Consider the following 14,948-nt stretch of genomic DNA (forward strand, 5'->3'; position numbering starts at 1 on the left):
ATAACTGATAACAACGTTCATATTATCAAGCCATCTACTGCAGCATTTGAAGATCAAATAAATAAATATTCTTCTCCAGCATAGAATATCAGTGCATTATTATTAACCCAGTACTTTGTGTTGATGCCATATCTGAATTAGGCAGTCAGGACCTTTAAGCCATGTTGTCTATTCCAATTAACAGTTGACTCTTAAGTTTTGGAGTCCTTTCTAAATAGGAAAAAGACAAGAGCTGAACTTTATAACTTCTGCAAGCAAAATAATGTCCATCATTGAATTATGCCTCTAAGATAGATAATATGATTTTGTTTATTAGAGATACTATATTGAATTACCACATAAAAGCACATAATCACAAAATGTTTTAACCATAGAACCTCTTGAACCGACTGCCTGCTTCAGTGAAGTTCATTATTTATTAAAATGTTTTTATTCTACATTTCTTCTGAAATATTCAAGACTATACATTGTTTACCATAGTTGGCAAGCTATAATGACCGTTATTTTTCACACAACTTCTATTTCAGTGGGGTTTACCTGTGATTTGCTTTCTTATCCAGATAAACTCAAGTATTACCATATTTAACAGTTTGTGTAAATTGATCAAGTATATTAAGAAATTAGACTGTTCTAGAAACTGCTTTTGAAGATAGTGAGCTTGTGTTTTGAAAGCTGACCATAGTGCAATTGTTTTATTTGTCTATAGTTCACAGTTAAAACACTAAGATTTCAGCCTTTTGTCTGAAATGGTATAGGATCTCCTGCTTGATAGAAGGTTGGACTAGAAGACCTCCAAGGTCTCTTTCAACTGTGTTGTTCTGTTCTGTTCTGTTCGTCATTTTAGAGAACTTAATCTGCATCCATTCCAAAATTAGAATGTTGGCAGAGCATCTGAGTTATTATATTTATATCTTGTAAGAATAGCCTTTGGACAAGATACTTTTATAATGCTTTATGTTTCCTCTTTGTGTCTTTTTGTGTTTCCTGAAATAGATATTTTTAGACAGGAAAAAAAATCACAAAAAATCTATTTGTTTTTTTGTATTCAGGAGGTTATGGATATGATCATTGTAATTGATAGTTTTTAACTAAAACTTCCACTTTTTCTTAAAACTATCCTTCAAGGGAAAAAAATCAGTGCATAAAATGGTAGTATCATTTAATTACAGTAATCACTTTTTCTAAAGAGTTGGTTCTAACTGATGTTTAATTCTTTCTTTTCATAGCTGTATGTAAGCAAGGATGTAATTTAATCCGTGGAGGATGCAGTGTACCTGGGGAGTGCAAGTAAGCTTGCTTATTTACTTACTTACTCTGAGTGGCATAGAACTCCCCAATATGTAATTCAGATTCAAATCATACAATGTTTAAAAAATAACTAGAAACATTCCTATGGAATCAGGAATAAAAACATTAACAATTTTGAAAAATCCAATCTCATGACTGAAAGACAATTATAGCAAACCAGCTTCCCTGGCTTGATAGAACAACCAAGTTTTCACCAGTTTCCTAGAAACCAGAGGGAAGGGGCATATTACACAATTGGGGAAGAAGGTTCTATTTCATAGGAGTGGGATGGCAACTTAAAAGTGCTTCTATTGCCCTTAAGATAACATTTTCTAATTGAGGGAAATGCAACAAGCCTACCCAACTTGATCTTAACAGGCAGGGTAAAGGTGGTCCCTTAGACATTCAAACCCTGTAGATATCTTATAAGGATATACTAAGGATTTCGCAGCCATTCTGTGAATTGCATCTGGAAGCTAACTAGGAACAGGTACTGTTCTTAGACTATCCGCCTGTCAAGTGCATTACAACAGCCAAATCAACAGGTAACAGGCTTACAGTGAGCAATGGCTATTGTTCCAAGAGAATTTACTGTTAATTGCATATAAGATGGAGCTTGCAAATACCCTCTTGACCACAGCTGTGCCTGCTCTCCCTAAACTGCAAATCCAGCTCTGCCTAAGGCAGTAGAACTCTGCTTAGAGTTAATAATGGAATCTTACTGAAAACATCTTCCTTGGATTGAGTCTCTTCCTGATCCCATCCAGACCCAGACCATCTGCCAGCACCTGAGCAACATTTCAAAAGCATAAACTACTCAATGAGGGGTCAAAATACAACATTGAATATTATCTGTCTACCAATGTAACGTTACCCCATGCTACTGGAGCTTCTCCTGAGAGACAGCAGGAAGGTCCAAGAATGGGATCTTGATATGTCCTTTCTGCCCAGAGACTGAGATTATAATAGCAGCCACGCCCACTTTGCATCTGTTCTGGTACAGTTTTCAACTCAGACTTGCCCTAGAGAGACTTCTTTTGGACAGTTTGGACATCAAAGATTGTCATTCTTGGACTTCTCCCAGGAACAGGTTTTTTTTCTTGTGTATTGGCTTGATATCAGGGTTTTTTCTGGCTTTGGAGGATAGCGGAGGCAGCAGGAACTCTTGCCGTGTTCCTGCCGCCAGGGCTAAGCTCCATGCTATTCAGTCATGCTGGCCAATCCAGGTGCTCTGGCAATGCCGCTGACCTGAAAGACCCTCGTCTGAGCTCAGGGGGAACGTGCTGGCTAGCTCCAGTCCGCTTGGCACAGCCATGGACCCACGAAAGTGCTGGGATTGCGCTGCAATTGCTGCTGCGGCTTTTGGAGCTGCTCGAGCCAGAACGTGGAATTTCAAGCCGCTTGGCGTTGCTGTGGCTAAATTTGGAGCCAGACCTTGAGAGAAGGCATTTATAAACTTGTGGGTGTGTGCACTGGCTACTGCGGTCGCAGACAACGCCACCACCACCCTTCCTGCCACCGTCAACAGGCTAAACTCCTGCGGTGCCCTTGCCTTATTTCCAGCCTCCCCTGTCAGAGCTGAGCTGTCAAAATGGTCGAAAGCTCCCCTGATGACAGGAGTAGAGCTAACGGTCGCTCCCCAGCTTTGCTGGAGCATACCAGCAAGGGACCTGCCAAATCCAGGTCAGCTTCTAAAAGAGCAGCCAACAAAATTAAGCCCAAAGCTCTCAGATCCTCCAGGCACACCAGCACAGAGGAAAAGGACGCTAAGAGGTGCTTGAAAGCACTTGAAAAGCAATTTTTAAGGGCTGCAAAGAAACATGGCAAGCTGCCAGCCTCTCCTTGGACCCTCCCGCTGTCCATCAGAGAAGGAGCGTCTCAGGTAGGACCAACACCCCTTCTCTCTCACTAATGTCATTTAGATGCTGAATAAAAGTGGGAGAGCATCAAGCCCTACAAGACTCGCCATTAAGTAGTCTATGATTCAATCTCCTTCACCACCCCCACCCCAGAATTGTGACTTCAGGAAGGGGGAGAAATATTATAATTCAGTGGATCATTGTAATCTTTGAAGGTGGTTCAGAAGGACATTGTGTTCTATGGCATTGGAAACTACTTCCTCCAAGATTTTTTATAATTGCAGCTCAGGCGCTTTTTCCATAATCTTCTCCCAATGGGAGGGTTGGAGAGTATAATTGTCCAGCTTATCTTGATCAAATACTAGATTCTTGGGAGAGAGTTTACTATCACCTCTTTCAAAAAGTATGAAGTTTATGTCGATATGTATTAGATTTATATTCTGTCTTTTGTTCCGAAGCAGTATATACAATTCACTTATTTTTCTCCTAAACAATAATCTTGTGAGGTGGGTTAGATTGAGAAAAAATGATTGGCCCAAAGTTACCTAGTGAGTCTCCGTGGCTAAGGAAACTGGATCTCCTTCTGTTATCTAACTCTTTAACTGCAGAACCATTGTTTATGTGCATCTTTATGGGCATTTAGTAATTTTGTGGGGAAGATGCTTAATTGCTAAACAAATCTCTGAATTTGAGAGATTGTTTCTATTTTTCAAATGATGATACTTTTTTACAAAATTGTATTGCAAGCAACTAGCAATAAATTTGGCACATATTTTTATATTTTCAAATATAGACATTGTTGTCAAATGTACAAATTAAAATAGTGTTATATACCATCTGTCTGCTCAAAGAGAGCATTTAGGGCAGCCTTCAGATAAAATAAAATGAAATAAAACTTAGAGTAACAGAGAGAACAGAACTCATGAGCAGCTTTGTTCTCACTGCCCTCTTGTATTCAAGTGCAGTGTTTCATTTACATATATAGAGAAAGCAAATTAATACACCTAGAACTAAAAACTAAATATTTCCAAGTAATCGCGATATTTTGATCTTTTTTGTTTGCATCCGAGTGACAACCTACTTAATAGGAATCACTAGCATAAGCTATTTTTTCTTGCATATTTTTATTTTTAACTCAATAGCTTTGCTATTTGATATTATAATGTGATTAAAAAACTAAAAGCTTTTGGCAACTGCTTTTTATCTAGCTTGTTATCCAACATATGTCGGATCCTTGAATGAAAACTGAATTGAGAATGAACAAGAAATGAGTCTTCTCTCTCTTGAGATACCTGTATAGTGCAATATGAACTATCTTTATAATCTACATGATGTGAAATCTAAAAAAAATAGTTTGTTATACATTTACTTGGTTCCTGCAGAAATTTAGGAAGTGTGCTATAATCAAACTTATATGGACAAGGTAGATCATTTGAATGTCAGTAAAAACCCAGTAAGTGTGCTTCTAATGCTTAATTAAAAATACTGATTCCTAGTGAATCTAAATGCCTCCATTTTATAGTCTGGTATAAAATAATGTATTCTTATTATCAGCTATATATTACTTTCAATGTGTATATAGCTTTGGAACCAATATTATTAAAATGATACAAATTTAGTTTATAATTTATAGTTTCATATATTTTATTGGTGTTATGTTTCCTATAGTTTTATCTTTTTTAACATTGTAAGCCACCCAGAATTAACCTGTAGTAAGATAGGCAGCCAGTAAATTTAATAAATAAATAATATAATTGACAGTGGACATCATGAATGTCTTATCTGATGCGGGAGGACTTTCAAGGATTAGAAACAGAGGGAAATGAGTTGCGTTCAGCATTGAAAATGTTTTACGACAATCTCTTTGCTACAGATTAAAGCAATGGCACATTCACAAGTATTTTAAAATAATCAAGATGATAAAGTACAGATGTTTTTTTAAAAAATAATTTGTACTTAGTACTCAAAGTAAACCTAAATATTGGTAAGCAAAACTTAGCTCCTGATGAATGCTGAAATTATAAATCAGGCAGACTGCTAGCAATCCAGAATATTTTTAATTTATATAAGAAGGGCCATTGATACTAAAAAAAACCCTGTACATATGTAGTTTTGTAACTTCTCACTGACATATGTCATTATAATAAGAGATACATATGTTTTTAAGATTACACAATCCATGGTGGCTAGATGCTTCGTTGTTGTTAAAGACTGCTAAATACAAAATAATTGAATGCAAATTTGCAGCTTAAAATTGTATGAACATTGTAGTTAATCAACATATTGCTAACATTTAATATGCACTTTGTCTAGGTGTAATTATGGTTGGGACGGGCAATTCTGTGATGAGTGTGTCCGCTACCCAGGCTGTGCTCATGGGAGTTGCAACATTCCATGGGAATGCAAATGTGAAACCAACTGGGGTGGCCTGCTCTGCAACAAAGGTATTGCACTTCTATTTGTAATAAATATTTTAAACCTTCAAGGTTAACAAAAATCTAGTAGTGCTTGTTGATGTAAAGATGTTTACTTAAGAGCATTCAGCAGAATATTGTTTGCGTCAGTAACTTTCCTGTAACATGTAGTTCTGTAGCTTGATGGATTTTTCTATATTTGCCATCATAAACACCACAAAAATAATAGTATATGTAATAGCTTACATGAAATCAGATACATTAAAGGAGAATAAAGTATTTTAACATTATATTTGAAAAGACCTTTGTATGAAATTTTGCACCTTATGTGCTATTTTATTTTAATCCTTTCTGTCTAGATTTAAACTATTGTGGAAATCATCATCCATGTGTGAATGGTGGAACCTGCATGAATACAGAACCAGATGAATATAGCTGTGCTTGCCAAGATGGTTACTCTGGAAAGAACTGTGAAATTGGTACATACAGCTAATAATATGTTTTCTACTCCAGAAATGTTATTAATTAATGACAGTCTTGGAAAAATTTGAAATGTATGGCTTATTTCTTTTCCCTGTCTGCATTAGGAATAAATTAATTTCTGTTCTCTTCACTGTCTTTTATGAAAAAATTCATCTATACTTTCAAAAATTTATAGATAACTTGGCACATACTTGCAAGCTTTAATTTGCTTTTTACAAATTCATTTGTAAAATACGTTTATGTTTTAGGTAATCCTCCAAACTGTATAAAATAATGATGGGAAATACACTAAAGCTATAATAGAAAAATTTTGGAAAGTATGTTCATTTTAAGAATATATACAGTATGAAAACAATAGGGAAATAATTATTGTTTATTATTAAACTTTTATGCCATCCATCTTGCCAAGGCAACTCTAGGCAGTTTACAGTTGTATAATTAAAATATAAAACCTTAAAACAATACAAACCACACATATAATTCAGTTGAAATTCAATTAAAATTCAATTAACCAAGATCAGAAGAAGGAAGCAAAGTACGTGGAGGGGAGTAGTAGTTATGGTCTGTCTAATCAACTACTTTCAGGATGCCACTCCCCCATTGGGGCTCCAGGCCAGCTGGCAGAGCCAGCTCTTCAAGCTCTTTCAGAAGGCCAGAAGGGATGCAGATCTCACCTTGGGAAGGGCAGGATAGAACAGACAGTAGGAACCATGGCAGAAAACCCTGCCTGAACCCCAGCAGCCAACATTTCTTTACTGATGGGGTCTGCAGCATGCCTTTTCTGCCAGTGCGGGTGGGCTGGGCTAATCCCAATGGGATGAGGCAGTTTCTCAGATATCCTGGACCTATGCCAGAAAGGCTTTAAAAGTGATAACCAACACCTTGAATTGGATCCGGAAGCAAACTGGTAATCTACAAAATATTCATGAACATACACAAAATTTTTAAGTAGTCCTGTTGAATATGTCAATGATTAAGAAAAAAGCAAGGTAGAAAAACAAGAAACTTGAGAGAAAATGAAATTGGCAGATATGGGATCACACTAAATCAGGGGAGTCAAACTGGCTGCCCACGGGTCCAATGCGTCATGCACAGGCCATGCCCTATCCTAGCTTCATGAATGGGAAACACATCACATGATGCAGTGGTGAAATGTAAAATTTGTTACTACCGGTTCTGTGAGCGTGGGTGGGTGGGGTAATGTGACTGGGTGGGCGTGGCCAACTTTTTTTTTTTAACTTTTAAAAGCATTTTTTCTACAACCTCTTCGGCCGAAGAGGTTGTTAAAAAAAGCTTTTAAAAGCCTCTGATGATCAGGCAACTCAGCTGGGATCGTCAGAGGCTTTTAAAAGCATTTTTTTCTACAACCTCTTCAGCCGAAGAGGTTATAGAAAAAATGTTTTTAAAAGCTTCTGATGATCCCAACTGAGCCGCGCGATCATCAGAGGCTTTTTTTTCTTTTAAAAGCATTTTTTTTGGCCAAAGAGGTTGTAGAAAAAATGCTTTTAAAAGTAAAAAAAACAGCCTCTGATGATTGCACAGCTCAGCTGGGCATGGGGGGTGGGGCAGGGATTTTTGCTACTGGTTCTCCGAACCACCCGCCGCCATTGCTACCAGATTGGACGATCCGGTTCGAACCGGGAGCATTTCACCCCTGATGTAATGGCAACGTGATACCCATGCCCTAAATGTATAAAATTTAATGGTGACTTTTCTTATAGAGAAACTATAAATAGGGTTTCGGACTGGATTTAAAAACTATTATTTTTTTTCCATTAGCTGAGCATGCTTGCGTTTCAAATCCTTGTGCTAATGGCGGAATTTGCCATGAAATTTCATCCGGGTTTAAATGTCAGTGTCCTAAAGGATGGAGTGGACCAACATGTGCAATTGGTAGGTACTGTCTGAGTCATAATATTTGTACCTTGCTGATGAAAACTCATTTTGGTGCTGAAAAATTTCTTGCAACTCGATTGCAATTCCCTTAGAGATATCTTGAAGGAAGTGCCCGTTTCTGCAATTCACACATGGACTCCCCCCTTTGTCATCCTATCAATTTTAGATTCTTCCAATTAAAAGTAAATAAAATTCCACCCAGAAATATGCCTTAAAATTATTATGGTATGTGGCTATAATACAGTGCTTAAGAATGATAGCAATCTATCCAAGAGAGAAAGAATGAGAGAGATAAGTGATTTTAGGATTGATAGGAAGGATCCTCATCAGTTTATTTACTAGAAAATGCTCAACATATAGCCTCTTTCTCAATTTCTTTTCCCAATGGCAGTGTATGAAGTTGCATTATACAGTCCTTAACAAAATTCTAAATAGCCCATAAATTCAAAAAGTTTGGATGCAACTTCTTTTTTTAAAAAAATGTGTGCAATAAAATAGTTTATCGGAAAATGAGTAGTAATGATGAAGGGGAGAACCACAATAGATAAGACAAAGATGCAAAATGTGTGGAACTCCTCACATGGATGAACAGGCCAGAAGTTTCCCTTTTCTTATTTGATTGAGATTTTTTTTAGCTACCATATTTTTCAGAGTATAAGATGTATCTTAGTTTTTGGGGAGGAAAATAAGAAAAAAGCTGATTGGTAGGTGGATCAGCCTCCCAGAATATCCCCAATCAGCTGTTTCCAGACATGAATTTTAGCAACAGGTTCATTGGTTGTGAGCTCTGTGCCTTGCTTTTTTTTCTGCCTCTGTAACTTCTGAAACTCTGTTTCAGGAAAAACTTTTTTTTCTGTCTCTGAAAGCCTCCGAAACAGAGCTTCAGAAAAAAAGGCTTTTTTTTCTGAAGCTTCTTTCAGAGGCTTTTATTCTGAAGGACTATCTGTACTCTGTTCAATCTCCTTTCTTTGGTATTGGTATGTAGATTAACCTCTTCCAATCTGTTGGTTATTGTGTCATTCTCCAGATTTGTTAACATAGTTTGGTTAGAACCTTTACAGATTCTTCTGTTGTTGTTTGCCATATTATTTTAGATAAAAGCCTTTTAGAGGCTTTTTTTCTGAAGCTTCGTTTCTGAGGCTTTTTTTCTGAAGCTTCTTTCAGCCTCTGAAATCTCCGTTTGCAAGTCTGGGCGGGGCTACATTCGGAGTATAAGACCCACCCAGATTTTCACCCTCTTTTTTGGGGGAAAAAGGTGCGTCTTATATTCTGAAAAATAAGGTATGTTAACCCTGTTTTTAAGATTAGAAACCAAACCCCCCCCATTTTTTTTTTTTTTAGTTTATTGCCAGTTTTGACAATTGTAAACAGTTTTGGAATTACATGTCAAATTAAATTAGTGTCTTTCTTTGCTTGAAAGATACTTTATAGTTCTAAAACTATCTCAGACAACTGTTTCCCTCCCCAGATATCGATGAATGTGCATCTAACCCTTGTGCTAGTGGTGGTACTTGTGTCGATCGCATTAATGGGTTTGAATGTATATGTCCACAGCAGTGGATTGGGGCAACCTGCCATCTTGGTAAGTCTTAACATTTAAAAATATCTCAAATTATTACTTCGAAAATATTTTTAAAGATTTTTACAGTCAACTTTGCTGAATTATTATTTAGCTACTTCTCATACCACTTTATGAAACAGGTTGTAAAATGTTACTATCTTTTGAATGCAGTTCTGCATTCCTGAGCCATATACTGTACTACATTTAATCAAAATTCATCTGTAGCATTCCTCCCTGCTATAGATAATTATCTTTGGCAAAATAACAGTGGCTAAATTAGGCATGTGTAAATGTTTAAGCTACTGTTTCACTGCAGAAAGATTTTTGTTCCTGCTACCTGGCCATTCAGTTTTCCTTATTGCTTCATTTGCTTGACTCTTTCATGATTGTGGTATGTGCATTCTGCAGGATTACTCAGAAACATGGCGCTGTCTGTACAGATGTTTGGGCAGATTCTTTTTGAATGCATAATTCAGTCTGGAGTTAACAAAAAAACCCACAATTATTGTTTCCCCAGGGAAATAGGTAATGGCATTAGAGGAGAATCAGGTCAGTGAAAGCACTGATCTTAATGCCCCAGATATTATAATCAATTTTCTGTTGAGCAAGTGATTGAATAGTTGCATAAGAGGTAAAATAGATGCTGATATCTAACCTTTCTTTAAAAAGGCTGCATAGCCATTATCCCCAGTGTCCACATTTGTTGGCTATTCTGCATCTAATCCACAATTAAATTGTTGAAAAAATCCTAATGCAGCTGCCAGAAGAGTGATGTGGTTTTGGTTTGGTTTGATTTTATTTTATTTTATTTAGTTTGTTTTTTTAAAAAGTTGGAAGTAACCTGTTCAGATAATTTTTATTACAGCTATTTCCCTGGATTTTATTTAAACAGTCACTGAGGCTTTCCTAGAGCAAAGAATGCAGCATGCATATTGCGAATATCAGCAAACAGTATCAAAGTAGCGAATGAAATGTAGCTGATATTTGGAAAGCATGGAAGCTTTGCTTTGGTGCAAGGGCAGTATCTTTCTGGGTTTGTTCTTCACTCTCTGCTTTTCTTCTCTTCTTTCACAGATGCTAATGAGTGTGAAGGGAAACCCTGTCTTAATGCTCATTCTTGCAAAAATCTTATTGGTGGATATTATTGTGACTGCATTCCAGGATGGAAAGGAGTAAATTGTCATATCAGTCAGTATTTAATATTTAGTGTATACACTTGACCCTAAGGGTCTCTTATTTATAGACTGAAAGCAGACAATCTTAAATTAATGCTTATGTTTCATTTCCAAACCTAACTTTTCTACAAGTCTTTACAGTGACACTTTTTATCACATACTTCCTTGCATCTAAAGCCTTAGCTTTTGAATTGTGGAATGAACTAACTGAAAGTTTCTGAGAAATTACTCACATGGGACAATTTGTTTTAAACATTGCTTGACTTTATGATTTGGGCTCTTTCAAATTTGCATCACTTATAAAAATCTTACTTTCTTTCCTCTGGAAAACATCAGTTTGAATATTTGAAATCAACAGATATCATTAATTGTGCTTCAGTCTATTTCCATTATTTTTCCATTATTTTAATGATTTTCCTATTTTATCCATAGATGTTAATTATTGTCATGGGCAGTGCCAAAATGGAGGGACTTGCAAGGTAATTTTTGTTTTATTTTATGATTCTTTGAGCAACCTTTTAAATTTAAAATTCATCAGGACAGTCATAATTGGATCCTGACAGCATTTGTCTTAACCTCACCCTTTTAATTCTTTATATCTTTGTAGACAAATAACACTAGCAATTGTTCATGTATGGATAATACAGTAGAAAATTCAAGATTCAAATGGATATCCAGCACCCATTCAAGAATATACTTTCAGTATTCAGACTACACAGGTAGTCCTTGAATTGTGACAGTAATTAGGACCTGAATTTCTATCACTAAGTGACATCACAGTCTCTATTGCTGTTGATAACTGAATCCCATCAGTTATTGGGAGAGGACTACCCACTCACAATCATGTCTCAGCAGTGGGCACTGCAATAGGACACAGGTTGTAAGTCCCTTTGTTTAGCATCATCATAGTTTCAAACAGTTGCTGAACAAATATTTGTTAAGCAAGGGCTACCTGTATCAGATAAGCAGCCATAGGAGTCATATAAATAAATAAATTCATCCAGTAAAATCAAGGAGATAAAAGGATACATTATATCCAAGTTTTTAATAATATGGACTAGGTAGCCAGTATCCTACACTGCTTTTGGTATACCAATTAATTGCCCCTTTCTGTAAATAAGAGGATTATTTACATTTTGAGGATTATTTACATTCCTTAAAATGTAAATAAGACCATAAGGAAGAGTTCTGAAGTATTTCAGAAAAAAATTATTCAGGTACGTATCCCTAATGTTTATGACACTAGAAAGTAGAAATGCAAATTAAGATTTAAAAACTGTTAAAAAGGAGACTCAATTCAAATTCATATGTGAGCATTTAGAGGTTAACAGAGAATAATCTTAGTAAAATGTTCATTAGATTTGTTTTAGAGCAAAGTGACTATGAAACATTTGTACAGTAATTCTAAAAATTCAGATGCAAAATTATTGGACAACTTTTGTGCCTTTTGTGTGGCGTAGTCTATATCAATAAGTTAAAACAAATATTCAGATGGGCGCTTTTTTTTCTAAAAAGATCATAACAGTTGTTTTAGAATAATAAATAAGTATAATACTGGAAACAATGAATCTAAAGCATAAAAGGAAGCCATTGAATTACTTTTTTCTAGACATCAAATTTTAGTGGTATTGAATTGTTTGGCATTACTCATCCCAAACAATTTTCTTATGGGTTTAATGGTTTCTTCTTTAAACACATGTGCTTTATCAGCTTTGTTTTTTTTAAAAGAAGGTAGAAATAGTTTTTAAAAGGGCAAAAATAGTCACTTTACTTTCATAGTTAAGTAAACAGAGTATTTTAATCCATGGACCTCAATTTAAAGTTATAGGAGAATCGGCCTAGAAGGATTCATTGTCCTAGTCATTCTTTTTAGAAAACTACTGGAATGTTTTTTTTTTAATTATAATCTTTTTTCATTAACTTTTTTCTAGTATCTTCTGGAAATGATTATAATATTTTTTTCAATTTGTCCATGCAGGATGAAGTGAATGGCTATCATTGCATATGCCCTCCTGCTTTCATAGGCAAGAACTGTGAAAAAAAAGTTGATGACTGCATGAGCAACCCATGTCAGAATGCAGGTCACTGTACTAACCTCATCAATGGATTCCATTGTCTTTGCCCTCATGGCTTCTCAGGAGAATTCTGTGAGGTGAAGGATACTTTAGACTTGTTAGAATGTTTGGATGGTCTGAATTCTAGAGCAACTTGAATGTTTGTTGTTATGGATGAATGGAACAAACAGTTCGTTTACTGCCCCACAGGAACAACCAAATTTGGTGCAAAGTAGTCCTGCCATCAGCCCATTAAGAGCTCACCAACACTATTTTGTTTTTGCTTTCTCCTTTTTTGTTTGCTTCCTTTTTTTTTTTTTTGCTACAACAGAAAGCTGTCCTTTCATTTCCCCCAAATTCCTCTAGATTCCAATTAATTGATTTTGCTTCATAGCATATGTCAGCTACTGCAATAGAAATTAATTATTGTTATAAGCCTTTTGAGGAAAGGAAGTACTTGGAAGGACACTTCTTCAGGATGCTCTCAAGCTGTCATCTTTCCCACCTGGGAGCACTATTTTTTAAGTAGTAGCATATTTGGAATATACAACAATAAGTGTGAGTGTTGATTCTTCCTTTCTCTCTCTCTCTCTCTCTCTCTCTCTCTCTCTCTCTCTCTCTCTCTCTCTCCCTCCCTCCCTCCCTCCCTCCCTCCCTCCCTTCCCTTCCCTTCCCTTCCCTTCCCTTCCCTTCCCTTCCCTTCCCTCTACCACTTTTACAGACTACAAATCAAATTCTAAATTCAGTGTTCAGTGGGCGTTATTAAAGCACAAGTTTAAAAATCTGGGCATCTAATACTATTCCATCAGTCAGTCAGTCTGTTTGAATTAATACATTGGCATATAGCAGGCCAAGGTATTTTTTCAGAGAAAATCCTATACTATTCATGAGGTATTGTTGTGTATTATTTTATAAGCAACTGGATAGTGTGCAGGTATTCTAATATGGCTATGCTGCTATAATCACAATAATGTGTGATTTAGGAGCAAACAACTGTTCTAGATTGATTTCCTTTTTGTTGAGGAATTGAGTGTGCTTTTATTGAAATAACCTTTCCTGTGTATTAGAACATAAATGAGAAATGATGCTGGATTATTTCTCTTTATATATTGCTTTTGGCTCATTTGTAGCATTAGTACTAAAATAATGCCTGGTATATTAAGATCTGTAGAAGAGGGCACCTTCATTTTTAGAGACCATTTTTTTCAGGTATGCCTAAACAACTCATATCAATCAGATTGGAAGAAATTGTCCCAGTTGATCCTAGTTCCCACATCTTTTAGTGGAAAAAATATATTTCCATTATCTGGCTATTTAACTGTTTTAATGCTGTAATATAGCTCTCGTGTGTTTTTATGTGTTTGATTAACAGGTGACATTTGTGGAAAAGCTTAATGCAAATAGATGCTTCTTTAAAACATTTGTAGTTGACATAAAGAACTATATTAAGATTACAGTTCCTTAGAATGATTTATAAGTGTAATTCAATATTCTTTGTAGTTACAGGATTTTTAAATTTTGCCACCTTCAATTAAAATGGTTAGCTTGGAAATCAAATATTTTCAAAGAAGAACCACCACCTATAATAGTCTCTAAATCTTTTTCACCCACAGAATCCCAAAGCAGTTTGAAAACAATTGTTTCTGCAAAAAATAATCCTAGCAGTTCTTTTGAGGAAATAGATTGAAAAGCAATCAAGCTACCTTTCTCCTTGGAAAACTTGCTAGCTGCCACATAAGAAATAAGATGTAAATGAATTTCTGCAAATTGTCCCACAAACTCCACAGAACTACAGATTTTATAAAAAACAAATTAGCTTTATAGTGGTTTCAAATGCATAGCAGTTGAACCATACATAAATTAGCTCAGTACCAAATAAATCTTAAGAGATGCATTTTGCCTGAAATTCTATAAGAAGCCTTTCAGGTAAGAATTAGGGTCCATTCAGGGGTCAAATGCTACCGGTTCGCACCGGTTCACGTGAACCGGTAGTGATAAAAAGCTACCAGTTCAAGTGAACTGGTAGTAAAAAAAAAAAAAAGCTACCATTTCGTGTGTGATATTTCCAACGATTACCTGTGCCGCGCGATTTAGATTCGCTAGAAAGCAGGAAGTCCTGCTTTCTAGCGAATCTAAATCGCGTGGCACAGCTGTCCCCTCCCCACACTGTTCTACTTACCTTGTTAAGCCTCCTTTTTCCGTGCGAAGCACATTTCGCA

The 14,948-nt window shown here is 36.0% G+C and overlaps 1 protein-coding gene across 4 annotated transcripts in view; it reads left to right on the plus strand.

The window, feature by feature from the left end:
• Window positions 1-14,948, plus strand: part of JAG2 (jagged canonical Notch ligand 2) — a 90,621-nt gene that overhangs the window by 45,006 nt on the left and 30,667 nt on the right. For 2 of the 4 annotated variants that reach the window (XM_034418599.3, XM_034418601.3), the window contains 8 exons: window positions 1,227-1,287; window positions 5,460-5,590; window positions 5,920-6,039; window positions 7,823-7,936; window positions 9,408-9,521; window positions 10,575-10,688; window positions 11,108-11,154; window positions 12,654-12,827. In XM_034418599.3, coding sequence (XP_034274490.2) covers window positions 1,227-1,287; window positions 5,460-5,590; window positions 5,920-6,039; window positions 7,823-7,936; window positions 9,408-9,521; window positions 10,575-10,688; window positions 11,108-11,154; window positions 12,654-12,827 — 875 coding nt within the window. The remainder of the gene's footprint in view (window positions 1-1,226; window positions 1,288-5,459; window positions 5,591-5,919; window positions 6,040-7,822; window positions 7,937-9,407; window positions 9,522-10,574; window positions 10,689-11,107; window positions 11,155-12,653; window positions 12,828-14,948) is intronic. The other 2 variants (XM_034418600.3, XM_087871694.1) reach the window with 1 other exon arrangement.

This window comes from Pantherophis guttatus, chromosome 1 (assembly GCF_059756535.1).
Source record: "Pantherophis guttatus breed Tessera chromosome 1, ASM5975653v1, whole genome shotgun sequence".
Classification (NCBI taxonomy): domain Eukaryota; kingdom Metazoa; phylum Chordata; class Lepidosauria; order Squamata; family Colubridae; genus Pantherophis; species Pantherophis guttatus.